General features: G+C 42.3%; 1 protein-coding gene across 1 annotated transcript; it reads left to right on the forward strand.

Moving 5' to 3' along the window:
• The first annotated feature begins 13,769 nt into the window (after positions 1-13,769).
• Positions 13,770-16,145, forward strand: LOC129406089 (mammaglobin-A-like). Its single transcript, XM_055143927.1, has 3 exons — positions 13,770-13,858; positions 14,895-15,088; positions 15,983-16,145. The coding sequence occupies exons 1-3, from the start codon at positions 13,804-13,806 to the stop codon at positions 16,022-16,024; spliced, it is 291 nt and encodes a 96-aa protein (XP_054999902.1). The 5' UTR covers positions 13,770-13,803; the 3' UTR covers positions 16,025-16,145.
• The last annotated feature ends 3,745 nt before the right edge of the window (positions 16,146-19,890 follow it).

Here is a 19,890-nt window from a genome sequence, read left to right on the forward strand (position 1 = left end):
TAAATTACTTGCTTGGCACAGTCTGCTCTCTATTTTTTTATGCAGTGGTGTATGGCTTTGATTTTGTAGAGAGTTCATGAAGGGGCCCTTTCTATTTATCAATAGTCGGGTGCAGAAAAGGAGCGTGTTATTACCCTTGGCAAAATGGCTGCAGGGATCCCAAGAAAAATATTGGTCCAGAGTCATTCTGTATATCGATACATACTCCATTTTTGGGCAATAAGTGAAAATGATACCTTAGATTTGAAACACAGAAATTCAAGCATTCCTGTCACTCTTCTTCAAAACAAAAGTTTATGGCCTACTTGCGTGTCTAATCTGCAACTCTCCACATGGAACTATATCAGTACGTCCTCATCAGAGCCATCACCATCTGTGTGTTTCTTCTCCACATTATGTTTTCACTGATGTCCATGTATAGGTCGTGGTTCCTAGTCTACCCACGCATTTGTGGATAAGGGCAAGGCTCAGTCATTCACCTCTCTCGTTAGAACTCTGCACGCTCACATTGACCATGTGACTGCGAACCTTTACACACACCTGGGCTAATGGTCCATCACAGCCACTCAAGAGCTCTGGAGACCAGAGTGGTGATTCTCTCTGTGACCTCCATTCTGTTGACCTCCATTGATTTCAAAGAAATAGTCTTAAACTCTCAGTGTCGCCTCAAAACAACAACAGAAGACCTCAGTCTTCCTCCCGACTCACTCCTATCTCTAGTCCCCATCCCAGCTCGTGGACTCACTCAAATGAACTGACTCAGAGAACTGGATCCTGGGAAACTCTTTTTTGTTTCTTTAATGTAGGACTACTATTATTTGTCCCGCCATTGATGTAGCTATTTGAATGGAGCAGGAACTCTACATGACTTTTTTAAATTTTTTTAATTTTTAATTGAATATCTGTGAGAGAGACCATTAAAAAACTGCTCATAATTGGGTTTCAGTTATACAATCATCCAGCATTCATCCCTACAGCAGTGTACATTTCCCACCAACAAAGTTTTCTGTGTTCCTACCACCAGCCCCAACACCTCACCCCCCACTCTCAGCTTCCCTCTATAGGAGGACTTTACCTTTTGTTCTTGCTCTGCTTTTCCTTTTGTGTATTATGTTTTGCAGTACAGGTGCTAAGAGGCCATGTGTTTGTTCGCGGCATTCGGAATTTTTTATTGGGTTGCTCCTGATGCAAATGCGGTTCTATCAGGCAATAGTAAGCCTGTATTACTTCTTTCTGTCCTTTGTGTCATGTGTATCGTTTATTTTGCAATGCACTTTTTGTATAAACACAGGAAGACAGTTGAGTCTATGCTATGTAACAAGACTAGACTCTGACTTTGTGGGAAGAAGGGGAAAAATAAGCTATGCACTTGGAACAGCGGGACTTAATATCTCTTCATTCTCATCAATGGAAAACTAATTATCAAATGCTTCCTTGGCAGTAGGGCTGTATTTCGTCGGGGGAAACTCCAACAACAATAGTGAGTTTTGTGTTGAAATACGGAATCTAATCAAGGGAAAGAGAAAACAAAGTGAAATTTATCAGTTATGCAAGTGGGGGCAGGGTGACAGCGGGGCGGGCAGTATAGTGGGGATTTGGGTGGTGCAATATGGGCACTAGTGAAAGAATGGGTGTTTGAGTATTGTATAACTGAGACACAAGCCTGAGAACTTTGTAACCTTCCACATGGTGATTCAATAAAATGAATTAAAAAAAAAAGACTAGACTCTGAGAGGAGATGCTGAAGACTAGACGCTGAGGACCAGTTGTTGAAGACGAGGAAGTCGACCACGAGACGTTGAAGATGAGCAGGAGAACTGGGATTTTGGGACTTGGGACTATGAGCAAAACTACAACTATTATTGCACCATACCAGACGACAATGGGGAGGAGAGAGAGGGAAACGGACTGCAGACCAGCCCTGGAGTCTGGTTCCTGGGTCTCAGTCTCGGGAGCCAGCTCTCGACCACCAAACGCTAAAGTCAGCCTGCACAGGCCTATCACACCCTTCCTTTGAAAACTGGCAGGGCACCAGGACAACTCTCCCCTCCACCCCTTTGCACTTGACAAACCCTTTGTATTCTAGTAACTGAACTACCTTGTTTAGGGGTATCCCAAGCTCGGTGGGAGGGAGTTTGTGAAGGGGCCTATGGAACACATTTTTTATATAGTCCCATGTCTTGTCTTTTGCTTACCTTTGCTTTGCCAATGAGATAAAATCATGAGTTTACTCAATATACATTGTGGCTTTGGTCAAATGCTGAAGTCTTTCGTTCATTGGAAGTGATCTTGGTGCCTAGTGTGAGGCCAGAGTATAGTTACATTATTTGCACATCATTCTACAGTTTTCCCCAAATCAATTGCTGGAACCTTTTAATTCGTGAGGATGGTGTTGTTGGGCCCACGGGTGGCTCAGGTGAAGTGGAGAGGAAAAAGACGGTCACTTTCTCCCAACTGCCTCTGCCACCAGGGACCCAGGGTTACTGGGTTCTCATCTCACCTCGCAGAAAGGAATTTCAGGATTAAACAGGCAGTGAAATTCCAGTTTTCATTTTGTGGTTTTGAAGGAAACAGGGAGAGAAAGTGGGAGAGAAAGTGGGAGAGAAAGTGGGAGAGAGTGGAGAGTAAAAGTAAACGTGCGCAAGTAACATGCTTCGCCGGCTTCTCCAAAGACGAAGGGAGCCCCTACACATGTCCCAGCACTAGACGTGAAAGCTATACATCTCAGGTGGGGATTGAGGGTGACGCGTGCTCAGGCACCACATGTGCTCGGCCACATGCGCACAAGCGGCACAGGGGCTCGAGCAGCATATGTGTGCCTCTCCTGTGTTCAAGGTGGCCGGTAGAGGGTTTCTCCAATCAGTCCCTACGAGGGCCTTCTACCTAGATAAAAGTCCGTTGCTAAGAAGGTTAGGAGGTAGGTTTTAGTAGAGATGGTCTTCTTTGAAATTCCTTCCCTGATCTTTTGTTTCTGAAGGTGCTTCTCTGCATCTGTTGCTATAGATAGTGAGGGTCTCTTCAGGCCCTAGTTCCTCTTTTTCTGCAAGGTTGGCCTTCGCAACTTCAGGAAATTTACTGACCTCACCTGCGCAGGAGGCCTTCCCTATCTTTCTGCTTGCCTACATCAGGTTCCTGACTCTTGATACAGGCATATGAATCTGTCCGCAGATTGGTGAAGTTCTTGGTTTTCAGATATGACACGCATACTCTTTCTTGCGCTTTCTCTCCTCTTCCAGAAGTCCTAGAATTTATGTCATTATTCTTAAAGATAATCCATAAAGACTTTGTTTCCTCATTTCACTTGATTCTTCATTCCTTCTTCTCCTCTTGGTTGGATATTTTCAAAAATCTTCTCAAGCACGCTGAGTTGCAGCTCCTGGTTTTCCTGATAGCTTTCATGGTGGCATCACTACCGTTGGAGCACGATTAGATTCTAATTTCAAAATTCCTAGTAACGTGTACCTCAGGTAGGTCTGATAATAAGACCTGCATTGCGTTTGAACTTTAAAAAAGATTTATGTAAGCGAAAGATCCATTACCTCAGGTAGGTCTTATAATCCCCTTTCCTACGATTATTTTAGTTACTTTGTACTTTTAAGATTCCATACACATTTTAGAAGGGTCTGCTTCAATTCTTTGAAAAGCATCATTGAATTTTTTAAATATGTTTTTCAACCTTATCACTATGAGATAGAGCATTACTAAATTGCTCAAGGTTTCATTTCAGTCATACAATGTTCCAACACTCATCCCTCCACTAGTGTAATTTCCCAGCGCCAGTGTCCCCAGTGTCCCTCCCACCATCATGGAATTTCAATAGTTATTACACCTCCACTACCCAGCCATCGAAGACTCCAGGCCGCTTTCCGGAGCATAGGACACTTAATACCCATTTCCCATAATTTTCTCACCATACTTGATGGACTTCAAATATGGTATAAACCAGTGGAACACCTGTAATGGCGAATGGATACCTGCCTAAAAAACTCCATCCCTCTCGGAGAGCCCAGCAACTACAGAAAGTTCTCCACCCCCATGTTAGAGCATGGCAAGCTACCCATATTGTATTCGATATGCCGAAACCAGTAACAAAAATGGGCCTCATTTGCCTAGCAAAGAAAGAGCCCCCAAATTGGCAGCGTTAATTTGCAAGCAGAGGCTGATAAAATCTCGGAAATGAACTCGACTTCCAAAACGAAGAAAAACTAAAATGACTGTCTGTACTTTCAAAGCTCATATGCTGGCATCAGAAGCATCCATCAAGGCCCATATGGTGCAAGCACAGATGATCAAGTTCGACATCATTGATCCGAGAGTTCTAACCCATTTTGGCACCCAGAGGGGCTTTTTACAGAAAGGCATCTACACTATAAGCTGTATTACAACCGCGTGCTGCCCAGGAAGGTATTTTCCCTCTCTATGCTGCTTTTTCTGCGTGGAAAATGGTAGCGGTGGCAACACCCACGTGGCGAGAGCCACCTCCTAAGACTCCCAACCCAGAGGTATGAGTTTGCAGTGACGTGGCTCGTCACTCCACACCTGGAGTTTCGCAAGGGCTACTCCTGGTGCTACACTCAGAAATTACTCCTGGTGATACTCGGAGGATCAATGGGATGCCAAGAATTGAACATGGGTAGGTACTGTGAGAGGTAAACACCCTACCTGTTGTACTATCTTTGTACTATCTTTCAGACTCCTGCGTTGCGTTTGACCTTTAAAAAAGATTTATGGAGTGGGGGCGGGGGGTATTCTGGGGATTCTGGTGGTGGAATATGGGCACTGGTGAAGGGATGGTGTTTGAATATTGTATAACTGAGACATAAACCTGAAAACTGTGTATCTTTCCACATGGTGACATAATAAAAAAATAAATTAATTAATTAATTAAAAAAAGATTTATGTAAGCGAAAGATCCAATACCTCAACAGTACAAATGACCAACAGGTAAAATAATCACTGAATTCCATGAAAAATTTCAAATAAAGGGGCCAAGGATGGAAGGTGACAGTAAAGTACGTACCTGATATCTGTAATCCCTCTGTTCAATACTGGAAACAGCCCAAACAAGATCTACTTTCAATTAGCACTGAACACAGTAAAAGAACAATAAGCAAAGACCCTAGACTGTCACCTTGGAAGGGGTAATTGTGCATGTGTTCTACTCTCATGGGCCATGAGAAGAGAGGCATCAGATGAGGGTCTTGGAGTTGTTGAACAGGAGTGCCATTGTCATGGGAGAACAATCTTAAGAGATGAGAGACTAATACAAAACATATGCCATGGGCAGTGTATGAGATAGTATCAACACGAATGGGAAGTTTTATAGTCTTAAGGTTGAGGTAGGGACAGGAGTGACCAAAATATGGAAACAACTGAAATGTCCAAGAACAAATGACTGGATAAGGAAACTAGAGTACAAAGAGCACACAGGATGAAAAACTACTCGGCCACTAGGAAAGATGAAGAATTGAAATTTTCTGGTACATTGGGGCTATCTGAATAGTATCATGATAAGGGAAATCAGTCAGGGGTAGAGGGGCAGACTCAGAATGATCTCTCATGTGTGGAATATATAAAGAAACGGCAGGAAACATCACTTTCCCAAGGGCATTTGAAACAAAGAGCAAGAGAACGGTTCTTGAGCTGAAAGCTTGCCACTTGAGTGGCAGGGAGAGGGTGGGGTGATAAGTCAGGGAAGAGAACACTAGGGCAATGGTGGAGGAAAAGCTTACCTGCCACCGGGAGCAGAAGGGAAGCCAGGGACATTGGTGGAGAGAAGTGGGCACTGGTGATGGGATCCTTGTCAGAATGTTGTGTATCTGAAATTCACTCATAAATACCTTTGTAACTTTGTAATTTACAATGATTTTAAAAAAAATTTTACTTTGTAAGTCTGTAACTGTATCTCACAATCATTCACTAATAAAAAAATTTTTTAATCGAGGAGTGCTTGTAGAGACTAATGACCTTAAGCAAATCCCTGGGGCCCGCACACAGATCTAGCTAGAACTTAGCAAAAAATGTCATAGATCTCAAGGTCACCAGAGTCTACCTCGGTGTGTGTCACAATCTGTTAGTGCCAAAAGGAGCTCAATATTCTTACCCACACTTTACAGTCACGACTTCCATTGCCCTCTCTGGTTCTGCACAAACCAACAATGGGACTCCAGCCCTCTTTGTCCCACCTCCTTCACCAGCAAAGAAAGATTATGTCGCAATGATGAGAACATACATCTCACTGAATTCAGACAGACCTAGTTTTGCTTCCAGCCCTGCATCCTATCTCTACAGCGAACTACCTTCATTCCCCCAAACAATCCAGTTAACTAGCCCAACTTATCATCATCAATTCATGAGATTCTTGACTGAATATATCATAAGTGTTTCACCAGGACCTTGCATTTCTTTTTTTTAAATTTATTTATTTTTAATTAGTGAATCACCGTGAGGGTACAGTTACAGATTTATACATTATCGTGCTCGTGTTTCCCTCATACAACTTTCGAGAACCCATCCCTTCACCAGTGCCCATTCTCCACCACCAATAAACCCAGCATCCCTCCCACCCCACAATCCCATCTCTCCACATCCCACCCTGCCTCTGTGGCAGGGTACTCCCTTTTGTTCTCTCTCTCCAATTGGGTGTTGTAGTTTGCAATAGGGGTGTTGAGTGGCCATCGTGTAAAGTCTCCAGTCTCCTTTCAGCACGCATCACCCTTCCTTAGCGTGGCCTCCAACCACATTTATTGTGGTGTTCTCTTCTCTATCTGAGCTGCCTTTTCCCCAGAATGTGAGGCCAGCTGCAAAGCCATGGAGTCAACCGTCTGGTACTTATTTTTACTATTCTTGGGTGTTAGTCTCCTACTCTGTTATTCTATATTCCACAGATGAGTGCAATCTTTCTATATCTGTCTCTCTATTTCTGACTCATTTCACTTAGCATGATACTTTGCATGTTGATCCACTTATATGCAAAGTTCATGACCTCATTTTTTCTAACAGCTGCATAGTATTCCATTGTATAGATGTACCACAGTTTTGTCAAACAGGCATCTGTTCTAGGGCACTCGGGTTTTTTCCAGATTCTAGCTATTGTAAATAGCGCTGCGATGAACATATGACTGCAGATGTCATTTCGACTATACCTTTTGGCTTCTCTTGGATATATTTCCAGCAGTGGTATTTCTGGGTCAAATGGGAGCTCAATTTCTAATTTTTTGAGAATTGTCCATATTGTTCTCCAAAAGGGCTGAACCAGTCAGCATTCCCACCAGCAGTGTAGAAGGGTCCCTTTCTCCTCACATCCTCTCCAACAGCGGTTGCTTTTGTTCTCTTGGATGTGTGCCAGTCTCTGTGGTGTGAGGTGGTAACTCATCGTTGTTTTGATCTGCATCTCCCTGATGATTAGTGATGTAGAGCACTTTTTCTTGTGCCTCATAAGGGCCTTGCATTTCATAAAAGCTTGATACCATACATATTTGTGTTTTCTTGTGTGAGAGAATTAAATCAGGACCTCACACATGTGAGGCACATGTTCTTCATGAGTCAGATCTCATGAGACACATCCATGGCCTTATCTGTGATTTTTTTCCATTAGGAAGGCCCCTGGATTAGGTTCTAATTGCTTCAGTGTTGTAATCACGTCAAGACATTTCTCAGAGATCACTCCTGCAGGCTCAGGCGTGCCATATGGAGGTGCCCCATAACTAACCCAGGCCATATTAATTCAAAACTAGTGCCCTACCCACTGTGCTATCACTACTCACCTCCACTGAATCTTGACCAAGAGATATTCTCCCAATTAATGACAAGCCTTCCCCCTTGCCTTGGGAATGAAGACTACCAAGTGTAGCAAGTATCGTGCAACCATCACTATGAAAACAATTTTCTAACTTCTAGCTTCCTTCTAACCCCCATGCATTCATGACTTCATCTCATAGGCAAAGTGATGGAAAGAATCCTGTCATATACAATCCAAACAACAAATAATATTCTTGGATCCTTTACTGTTGGTCACCTTTCCAGATATCTCCTGGATTAGTATTATTTATCTTATGCTGGTCAATATCAGTTTTTTTGCTCCTACCGTCCTGCATTGTCTCTCCTTAAGCTGTGTGGCTTTTTCATCAATTAGGTGGTTCTGTCAGTAATTTGATTCCAAGAGACATTATCCCTTATTTATCTTCTTACCTTCCAGTATCACCTGTGCTGAGGTCACACACGGGACTGGTCCTCTGTGCACTCTCTTCCATATCTTCTACTATTCACTGTCATTAGCTGTCAAAATTAAAGGTCACTCCTAGAGATGGCCATCACTTCTTTTTTTTCAATTCTCTCACAAACAGAAGAGAAAGAAGAAAACTAAATGAACAAACCCAGCAAGGGAAACAAAATGTCTATAGTTCTAAAAACAAAGTGGATACCTAAAGTTCTGGTAGCGAAAGGAGAGAATCGTATTTTGGTGCCATTGATGTCAGTCAAGGTTGAGAAGCAGTCTTTAGTGTAAATGTATTGGACAAGAGGCAAGTCTTACTCTTCGGTTCCATCTGCCTGAGACCTGTATAATCTCATGTTAGACATCAAGTTCTCTTCAAAGGTTGAAGATGAATAGGCTATATAATATAGGGAGATATTTACATATATAAAACAACAACCAGATTGACTCCTTTGTCATTGGATATTTGGGATATTTCCATATCATGTTATACTAAATAGTGAAATGTACATAGCTCGGCTCTGTACATGTCTTTTCAAATTGGTGCTTTTATGTTTAAGAGGGAAATGCCAACAAGCGGAATATCTGGTTTTGATAGGAGCTCCAGTCCTACATTTTTCAAAGAACTCTCAACACTGTCTCAACAGAGCATGAATCAGAAAACAACCCCACCAAGAGCGGATTTGGGTTCCTTTCTAACCACAACACTGCCAATATTGGCTGTTTCCAAACTTTCTGTATGTGTTATTCTCACTGACAAAAAAACCTCATTATCATTTTGATTGAACAGTAACTGATAATAAGAAAGTAACATGGAACACTTTATCATGTACTAATTTTCCATCCTTATGTCTTCTTCATGGAGGTGACTCCTCATTTTCTCTACCAATATTTAATTTAAAAAGAATTTTTGTTTATCTCTGTTTCCTCTTGCCTGGTCAGTGGCGAGTCCTCTTTGAACATACCTGTAGATTCAATGTCATGGAGGGTTTTGCAGAAGTTGTCTTCAATGTACCTTATGGATTCTGGTCTAATGTTGAGGTCTTTAATCCATTTTGATCTGACTTTTGTGCATGATGTTAGGTATAAGTCTGAGCCCATGTTTTTGCATGTAGCCATCCAGTGTTGCCAGCACCATTTGTTACAGAGGCTTTCTTTGCTCCCCTTCACATTTCTTGCTCCTTTATCAAAGATGAGATGATCATATATTCATATATTTGAAGGGTTTTTTGTGTGTAGGGTATTCGAACCCGTTCCATCGGTCTACTGCTCTGCCTTTGTTCCAGTACCCATGCAGTTTTAATTATTACCACTTTGTAGTAGAGCTTGAAGTTGAAAAAGGTGATGCCCCCCCCCATATTCCTTTGCCCCAAGATTGCTTTAGCTGTTCGTGGGGGTTTGTTGTTTCATATGAATTTTAGGAGTGTTGGGCCACTTCCTTGAAGAATGTCATGGGTATCCTTGTAGGGATAACATTGAATCTGTATAATGCTTTGGGAAGTACTGCCATTTAGACAATGTTAATTCTCCCAATCCATAAACAGGGGATGTGCTTCCATTTCCTCGTGTCCTCTTTGATTTCGTGAAGCTTCTGTACCTCAAAAGATACAACAACCAGAATACAAAGACAGTCTACAGAATGGCAAAGTATCACCCAATGCCTGTCGGTTAAGGGGTGAATATCAAGACTTTACAACGCACTGGTTAAACTTCACAAGAAGAAAACATTCAACCCCATCAGAAAATGGGGCGGTAAAAAGAACAGAAAATTTCTCAAGGAAAAAATCGAATGGCTAAAAGACACATGAAAAAATCTCTTCATTCTCAGCAATGGAAAACAAATTACCAAATGCTTTCTTTTCAGCAGATCGACTTTAGGGGGGAGAAACTCCAAATCAATAATAGTGAATTTTTTTGTTTAAATATTGAACGTAATCAAAGTAAAGTGAAAGTAAAGTGAAATTTACCAGTTACACATGCGGGATGGGGGCTGGGATGTGGGGGGAAAGGGGGGGTATATTGTGATTCTTGGTGGTGGAATATGTGCACTGGTGAAGGGATGGGTGTTTGAGCATTGTATAACTGAGACTTTAACCTGAACGCTTTGTAACTTTCCACATGGTGAATTGATAAAAGAATTTAAAAAATAATAAAATAAAATAAAATGGAAAAGTCTTTTCTAACTGTGAGGTGGAAAGAACTGTGGCAACTGTCTCAGGCCCCTAAGTGAGTACCACTTGCTAAGGATGTCACAGCCACCTGCCAGCACAGTTCTAAAAAAAAAATGCTCCTCCTCACTAATCATCAGCAATATGCAGATCCAAACAACAATGAGATACCATTTCACACCACAGAGACTGGCCTACATCCAAAAGAACAAAAGTGATCAGTGTTGGTGCGGATGTGGGGAGAAATTGGCTCTTCTTCACTGCTGGTGGGAATGCCAACTGGATCAGCCCTTTGGGAAAAAGTATGGACGCTTCTCAAAAAATTAGAAATTGAGCTCCCATTTGACCCAGCAATACCACTTCTGGGAATATATCCCAGAGATGCATAAAAGTCTAGTAAAAGCAACATCCGCACTTATCTGTTCATTGCAGCACTGTTCACAATAGCCAGAATCTGGAAAAAAAGTCGAGTACCCGAGAATAGATGACTGCCTAAGAAACTTTGATACATCTACACAATGGAATACTATTCAGCTGTTAGAAAACATAAATTCATGGGGCTGGAGCAATAGCACAGCGGGTAGGGCGTTTGCCTTGCACGCGGCCGACCCGGGTTCTAATCCCAGCATCCCATATGGTCCCCTAAGCACCGCCAGGGGTAATTCCTGAGTGCAGAGCCAGGAGCAACCCCTGTGCATCGCCGGGTGTGACCTGAAAAGCAAAAAAAAAAAGAAAAAGAAAAAGAAAAGATAAAGTCATGAAATTTGAATATAGGTGGATAAACATGGAAAGCATCTGTTAAGGGAAATGAGTCATGAAGAGAGGGACAAACAAAGAAAGATTGCACTCATCTGTGGAATATAAAGTAACAGAATGGCAGACTAGCTCCCAAGAATCGTAGAGATAAGTATCAAGAGGAGCACTCTACAGCTTGGAAGCTGACCTCACACTCTAGGTGAAGAAGCAGCTCTGATAGAGAAGGGATCACCAACCAAAGGGTACTAGGCAGGCCCACTAGGGATGGGAGATACAAGCTGTAAATAGACTATAGACTGAACAAGAAGCCTACTTTATACTTCTGAAGCAAACCACAACACCCAAAAAAAGAGAGCGAGCAAATGGGAATACCCTGCCACAGAGGCAGGGTGGGGTGAAGTGGACAGGGTGTGGGTGGTGGGAGGGATGCTGGGACCATTGGTGGTGGAAAATGAGCACTGTTGGAGGGATGGGCACTCGATCATTATAGTAACTTTGTCTCACGGTGATTCGCTAATAAAATAAAATAAAATGTAAAATATAAATAAATTAAAATAAAAAGAATTTTAAGGAAGCTCAGTTATTTATTTCACTCTTTTTTAATATTTTTTTAATTTTTTTTGAGTCACCATGTGGAAAGTTACAAAGTTTTCAGGTTTAAATCTCAGTTATACAATACTCGAATACCCATCCCTTCACCAGTGCACATATTCCACCACCAAAAATCCCAGTATAGCTCCACCCCACACCCCCACAACCCTAACCCCCCAACCCTTAGCCCCTATTTATTTCGCTCTTTGAGTCACATTCAGCGATGTTCAAGGGTTATTCCTGGCTCAGCACTCAGATATTTCTCTTTACAGTGCTCAGGGAACCATATGGATACCGGGGATCAAATCCGGGTCAGCTACATCCAAGGCAAATACACTACCCGCTGTACTATCGCTCCGGCCCCCTGGCCCTCTACCAACGTTTTGATGGCATTATTGATATTAGTTGTTGAGCTTTGTGAGGGCTTTAGATAGCCTGAATAAGAGTCTTTATCAGATGAACTACCATGACTCTTTTTTTTTCTCATTCTTTCTTTTTTTTTTCTTTTTCTATTTGGGTCACACCTAGCGACACTCAGTGGTTGCTCCTAGTTCTGCACTCAGAAATTTCTCCTGGTGGTGCTCAGGAGACCATGTGGGATGCAAGGGATCAAATCCGGGTCTACCGCATGCAAAGTACATGCCAGACCCGTTGTACTCTCACTCCAGCCCAACTCTTTCTTAATCCTGCCCCCAGTCCTTGTTTTATTGTTCTCTAGCGTCACTTTCAGACATCATTCTTTCCATTTTAGGCTCGTTGGTTACCATTAAACTTCGAGATCAAATCTGCAGGACAAATGTCCTCCTCAACTAATTTCTGCAATTAAAATGGTAAAAAAAAAGGTACAGAGACCAGTCACAGGAGAACATTTTGCTTCTTTTGGAGAATAAAATCAATAAGTACTGGAAGATAGGTCAATGAATACATGGGTGAAAGATGGGAGGATGAATCAATGAATCAATCGTCTAACGAATTGATGGATCAATCAATCTATAGACAAGTGAGTGGATGGAAACATGGATGGAGAATAGAAGGAGAAATAATCAGATATACTTCCCACTCAATAGTACAGAGTTTCTCTAGCAAATTTCGAGTCTATAATGCTCACAAAACAAAGCATGTTCATATATATGCAAACATCTGCTCGAAGACATCTCATGACCATATGTTACAGGCAGTATTGAATCCACCAGCTCACAAAACCCAATCCAAACATCATCTCACTATTGTGAAGGACTGCACTAGCAATTTCAGAATCTGCCTCCTATAAATCACCCAAATACATAAAGGAGGAAAAGAAAAAATACTGAAAACATAAGTCATAGAAATTTAACCACAGGATTCTGAAAAGCAAGTGAACTAAGACAGCTATTTTGGTGACTACAGTAGTTGAAGCACCAGATTGTGAAAAAGCAAGTGAACTAAAGGATATATTTTTCTAAACTTAGTAAGCCTAAACTTAGGAAGAAATAAGAACATTAGATAAAAATAATAAGAAGAGGTCAGAATGAGAGTTAGAGGGTACAGTGTTAGCCATGAAAATAGATGCCCTGGGTTCGATCACATGCATCCCAAGTGGACCCCAAGCACTGCCAGGAGGAATTTCTGTGTATAGAGCCAGGCATTACCTCTGAGCATTGCCTGGTGTAACCCAATGAGCCAGGAGAGACTGACAGAGAGAGACAGAGACTGACAGAGAGAGAGACAGAGAGAGAGAAATAATGAAAGTGAAGAGAATGAAAATCAAAGTCATTGCACTGATCATTGAAAATCAGATAATATTTAGCATTTTTAACTCAAGTATGCATCACTTCAGTCCATCCAAAATGATTTTAAGGCAAAAAGCTCTATCTCAGGTTTCTCCAAACAAAGCAGAAGCTGGCCAGGTTCTTCTTCAAATGCCACATCCTGCCTGGTCTTAAGCCAAGTAGATTCTATGACTCACCCTTGCTTAAGGGCAGGCTTAAGGAGCTGACTTGGAGAATAAAAGGGGGAGATCTGGGAGCTCTCCTCCAAAGTGAGTCCATCTGCTCTACACATTGGACCCCAGAACCGACCACTATCACCTCCACCATGAAGCTGCTGACAGTCCTCATGCTCGCGGCCCTCCCCCTTTTCTGCTATGCAGGTGAGTCCTGACAGTGAAGGTACATTCTTGGTATCAGGTTCTCTTTGAATCCAGGGAAGAGCTTTACAAGCTCTCAAAATAAGGATAGAGCAGCGCTAACACAGCAGACCAAGTGGGGGAGACAAAGAATTCACTATGGAGAGAAAATATGAAAAGATGTCACCTCCTGGCCTTGATCCGTAACTGGATCCACAACAAGAGTCTCTCTTATTGGAGAGACAAAATCACATATCACAGATGCCGAAAAAAAGTTGGGTGCTGGTTCTGAATATTCAAACACTAGATATCGTCATTCTTATTCAAGAGTTATAGACAGATAGGTCTCAGGTGGGAAACTTTAAGGAAGGTTAGGTCAGAGGGTTTCTTCAAAACCAACTCAGGTCACCTCACAAACAAGCGTTTCTTACATTCATTTTTGACTACAGAAAAACAAATAAGCAATGTTGAAGTAGCTACAGCACGATATCTTAAATTTAACGCAGCAACAATCATGGGAATGCTGCATGATGTTTAGAAAGAATAGAGGGAGGGCTGGAGAGATAGCACAGCGGGTAGGGCGTTTGCCTTGCACGCGGCCGACCCGGGTTCAAATCTCAGCGTCCCATATGGTCCCCTTAGCATGGCCAGGGGTAATTCCTGAGTGCAGAGCCAGGAGTAACCCCTGTGCATCGCCAGGTGTGACCCAAAAAGCAAAAAAAAAAAAAAGAAAGAATAGAGGGAATATCATGTGACTGTAGAGAATGACTCGCATGTACTCAATCAGATGCCCAAAGTTCAGAGTACTTGTTTTCTAGGAAGACTGTCAAACAGAAAAGTGAATTCAAAGGAGGGAAGGGGCAGAAGGATGTTTACAACCTTCAAGGAAATCCAGATGCTTGAGTGTCCTTTCCAAGGATTCAGAATTCACACCACCCACTAAGAGCTTTCTGAAAGGGTCCCACCACTAAGGTGTCAGTAGAGGAAAACCTTCACCAGAGGCCGAATTGCAGGATCAGTCCTCTGGATTGGAGCCCTGTTTCCCATGCATTGTCCTCAGGTACTGGATGCAAACTCGTCAAGGACGTGATTGACTGGACAATCGATGGTTCCTTGAGCCCAGAAGCCTACGTAGAGCACCTTGCACCATACGTGGCAGACGACAATGGCGCCACTGCCCAGGCTCTAATGACCATGAAGGAATGTTTTAATAATCAGACAGCAGACACCCAGGCCAACGTAGCTGTCATGATGGTAAACTCACTTACTTCTCCTGCCTTTAGAACCACTGAGAAGGTCAGGCGGGTTGGATGTTGTCACTCTCTCAGAAACAGCAGGTGCAGATAAGGACCGAGGGCATAGTTCAACACACACACAATGCACACATGCATACACACATCCCGAAAACAGCAACAGCTAATTTCGGTAGTGAGTGATTCTCTCTCTTTTAAACCAGCAGTCTGAGTTAGAACTAACGTTTACATAGGCCACTTAAAACATCCAGGGTAGATGGGAAATGTTGTGAAAAGCCTACATATGAATCTAAGCAGATCATCCTACAAGTACATAATGGATTGTCCTGGATCAAAGTGATACAAAATGAAATCACACATCCAGAAAGAGAAAAACACCTCTTCGATCTGCATTCAAAGCAACTAAGTGTCTGAGCCAAAAGAGATAGAAAGGTTATTTTCCCCTGTCAGGTGAGGAGACAAAGGGGAGCTACTTAACACTGATGGAGTTTCACTTTTGCCCTCTTTTGAAAGGGGTCTATACACTACTACATACTCTAGGCTTATGACCAAAAGTTCATTTATGACCAAAAGTTCACTTTACATTTATGACCTAAAGCCCATAACCAAAGCGTTCTATGTCATGGTCTCTTTGTTATCATTTTAAGGCATCAAGCTAAAACCCATGACCAGTTGGTGATTATGGGCGTTACCCTGAAACCTAGCTTGGGTCATAAATGGCTGCCATAGTGCACAATATCAATCTTTAGGTACATCCAAGGCCATGGGAAAGCATCAGACAGTTTTTCTTGTTCTGATAGCCAAGTGAATAAACCAAAGGAAGAAATCTTGTGTGTTCTGAGGGAATTTGTCAAAGTAAGTTGAAAGTCTAAGTGACATCTGTTTTTCTTTTCAGGAAACAATATATACCAGTCCTCAGTGTAAATTTTTTAAATAAAAAGGCTCGCAGAGAATGCTCAGGCAACAACAGTCAAATGGGGCACACCCAAACTCTTCTTTGTTTCCTGGCTTTTGATCTGCAAACTGCAAGACACCTGTTGAAACCTCAGATACATTTTCTTTTCAATAAAATATCAGCATACTGAAGAAAAGTCTAAGTTATTTCATTGCTAATTAGAAAAAGAGGCTGGAGGGAGCTTATCTCTCAACCTTGATGTACTCACACACACACACACAAACACACACAGAAAAACCACGCAAAATATCCCTGAGAGAACTCAGGAGTGAGGGACAGAAAATCCTGAAGAGCATTTGTTCCTGATCGTCTGTCCCCAGCAAGGTTTCCTCTATGGAAAAGGACCCCTGATCCCTAGACTCACTGTTTTCTCAGCAATGACCCTACTGGCTTCTGTCTCCTATTCTGGTGAGTGGGTCTGTTAACCTCCCTACTCCTGCGCTCCCACCTGTACCCTGAACCATGCCTACGTGCTCAGCTCCCTCTGTCCCCCAGCCTATTGTCAGCGATGGGATGAAGAATAGAAAGTGGTTGGGAAATAATTCCCCAGAGCACTTCCCTGCTTAGCCCTCTATTATAAATAGAATACATATTACTCAGACACAAGGTATACAAAGCTTCGCAAGAAGTACTAAAGGGGCGAGTTTCAAAGACAAACCATGGTCTCAAACACTCATAGTTTCCACAAGCTGATGGCACTCAATTGCCTCCTCTCAATCTCACTCAATATTAAGGACCTGAAACCGCCATCTGGAAATACAGAGTGGCAAGCTAGATCTGAGAACATGTAAAAAATTTCTGCTGCCTACATGAGACAAGTCTCAAGAGTCAGGCTAAAGATGGGATTGAGGTCCAAGTCTGAGACACGTTCTGAGAGGCACACAGTTGCCTTACCAAGCAATTTTGGCCATTCTTACATCAAATAATGTCAACTTCAAATGGTCAAAGTAAAGGGATCATTGCTAATTAGTGGTTAGTGTATCTAGAAATCATGAGGAATTGACACTCCTAAGCAACGATACACTGAATATTGGACCATCAAAATCTTAAAGCAACTACTGATAGACCCGAAGAAAGATAATGAGCTGAAGGAGAAAGGTCACTAAACTGAAGACCCGTCAGAAGGAAAACAATGCCTTTTGGAACTACAGAACAAATGAGTGTAAGGAGGAACACTATCTGGACTCTTACAAGTTTCGGTCAACTTTCAGTGCACATGAACTCTTTCTATGGGAACAAGCAGGTTTCATGAATTTGTAGTTAGAAATAGAGGAGCTCTCATTTGACCCAGCAATACCACTGCTGGGAATATATCCCAGAGAGGCAAAAAAGTACAATCGAAACAACATCTGCACATGTATGTTCATCGCAGCACTGTTTACAATAGCCAGAATCTGGAAAAAACCCGAATGCCCCAAAACGGATGACTGGTTGAGGAAACTTTGGTACATCTATACAATGGAATACTATGCAGCTGTTAGAAAAAAGGAAGTCAAGAATTTTGTAGTTAAGTGGATGGGCATGAAAAGTTTCATGCTGAGTGAAATGAGTCAGAAAGAGAGAGACAGACATAGAAAGACTGCACTCATCTATGGTATTTAGAATATCAGAGTGGGAGACTAATACCCAAGAACTGTAGAAATAAGTACCAGGAGGTTGACCCCATGGCTTCGCGGCTGGCCTCACGTTCCGGGGAAAGGGCAACTCAGAGAAGCGATCACCAACTACATTGTAGTTGAAGGCCATGTGGGGGAAGGGAGTTGCGGGCTGAATGAGGGCTAGAGACTGAGCACAGCGGCCACTCAACACCTTTATTGCAAACCACAACAGCTAATTAGAGAGAGAGAACAGAAGGGAATGCCCTGCCACAGTGGCAGGGTGGGGTGGGGGGGAGATGGGATTGGGGAGGGTGGGAGGGATGCCGGGTTTACGGGTGGTGGAGAATGGGCACTGGTGAAGGGATGGGTTCCCGAACTTTGTATGAGGGAAGTATAAGCACAAAAGTGTATAAATCTGTAACTGTACCCTCACGGTGATTCTCTTATTAAAAATAAATAAATTATTTTTTAAAAAAAAGAAATAGAGGAGCTCTTCTGAAATGTTATGTGCAATGGGATAACAAATCATTTGGAATCATTCGGTTGCCAAACCAAACCTTCCATAATAGTTCATGTGCTATCTGCCTACCCAGGGGAAAGGTGCTGTTTGCAATCCAGAAAGATCCCAGAACACCTGTATGTAATCTTTGGGAATCAACATGTCCTTAAAAAGCTGACTTGAGTGTTCAGTATGCACAGCGAGAACTTATCAAGAAATAAGGAGCAATAAAGCAAAGAATGTGACCCCAGTTTAGAGGATCTCCTCATGGGCCGAGGGTGAGTCTCAGGATGGACCATGCACGTTTGGGTCAACCAGGCCTTGAATGTGGTTTTTAATGCCTCAAGGACCCCTATGGCCTGTCGGTCTAGCCATGGAGGTTCCGAACTGTCCATTTTTGATGTTGGAACTTCTGAGCTCTGCCTGTAATAGTCCAAGCCGGTTATTATCTCTTCAAAATATAGAATATTCAGGCAAAAATCAAACTTTTTTTGACACTTGAGATACTTGGAATGAAAATGAATTTGACACTTGAGATAATTAGAATGAAAATTGCTCACAGAAGTCTACATGAAATGATTAAAAGTTGATTTAAAATGTCTGAATTTCCAGATTCCTCTCGATACTCTCCAAGTCTATAAACTCCACTTCCTATCACTGATAGATAGTATATGGATAATCAGGTAGCATCGCGAAGAGAATTAGGTGGTGTGAAAGACATATTGAAATAGACCTGCATGCGTTTTGTCTCCCATGGCAGATAAATTTGTGACAAGTACTCGGCTAGGAAAGGCAATTTATAGAAATAATTGCATGCCTATATTTTCTTCTATGAAGAAGACAGCCCTCTCCAATTATTCTTCCTCTTCTCTGCTACTGCCTTCAGAATTTCTGTGGAATATGTCCAGATTTTGTCTCGATACTGAAGTTAGCCGTAGGGTTTTCTCAGTTTAGTCATGAATTGAACTAATACTCACTGAGTTTAAATTCAGGGCTGGAACTCTTTATTTCATCATTGTTTTATTGACTCCTCGTGAACTACCGTTACAAACTTTCATGATTGAATATCTGTCCAACAATGATGGAGCATCCAACCGTCCACAGGGCGCATTTTCCACCTATATTCCCAGAATCCCATTCGCTACCTGCACCTCTTCCAACCTCCTGCGTCTTTGGCAGGCACCTTCCTCCTTGCTCTCTCTCTCTACTTTGGAGCATTATGTTTTGCTATACAGATAATGAGAGGCCATCATGTTTGGTCCTTAGTGTATTTTCAGCACATATGTGCCATACACAGCGATCCCTCCAACCAATATTGACCTAGTGGTCCCTTAGCCATTCCAAATCCCTTCTCTCCCAGCCCATGAGGCAGGCTTCCAAAGCATGGAGATATCCTCCTGGCCACTGTCCATACGGTCCTTAGCTCTTAGTCTCATACTATGTTATTTTATATTTCACCGAGAAGGTCGCCCAAAGTACTCCACATTGGGTCCAAAAGCGTAGAATGAAACAAACAGGGTGAAACACTATGTGATTTCATCATGTAGACCAAGACCATCCATGGTAACTCACAGTTCCAGAAGGCCAAATCTAAACATTGGACATGGGAGTCTCCTGGTGGACAATTCCATAATGAAATTCATCACATCCTCATCAATCAAAGGTTTTGCCTGGCTGCTGTCTCTGTGTCCCAAAATTCCTAACGGGATCGGACCACCGTCTACTTCGTGCAATATTCTACTTGACAGAGC

This window comes from Sorex araneus, chromosome 6 (genome assembly GCF_027595985.1).
Source record: "Sorex araneus isolate mSorAra2 chromosome 6, mSorAra2.pri, whole genome shotgun sequence".
In the NCBI taxonomy this organism is placed as follows: Eukaryota; Metazoa; Chordata; class Mammalia; order Eulipotyphla; family Soricidae; genus Sorex; species Sorex araneus.

Excerpts from the sequence above, each read along its gene's own strand:
- LOC129406089 (XM_055143927.1), top strand. The coding sequence starts at position 13,804 with ATGAAGCTGCTGACAGTCCTCATGCTCGCGGCCCTCCCCCTTTTCTGC. Across the intron at positions 13,859-14,894 it reads CCCCCTTTTCTGCTATGCAG|GTACTGGATGCAAACTCGTC; the intron begins GTGAGTCCTGAC and ends CATTGTCCTCAG. Across the intron at positions 15,089-15,982 it reads CCAACGTAGCTGTCATGATG|GAAACAATATATACCAGTCC; the intron begins GTAAACTCACTT and ends TTTTCTTTTCAG.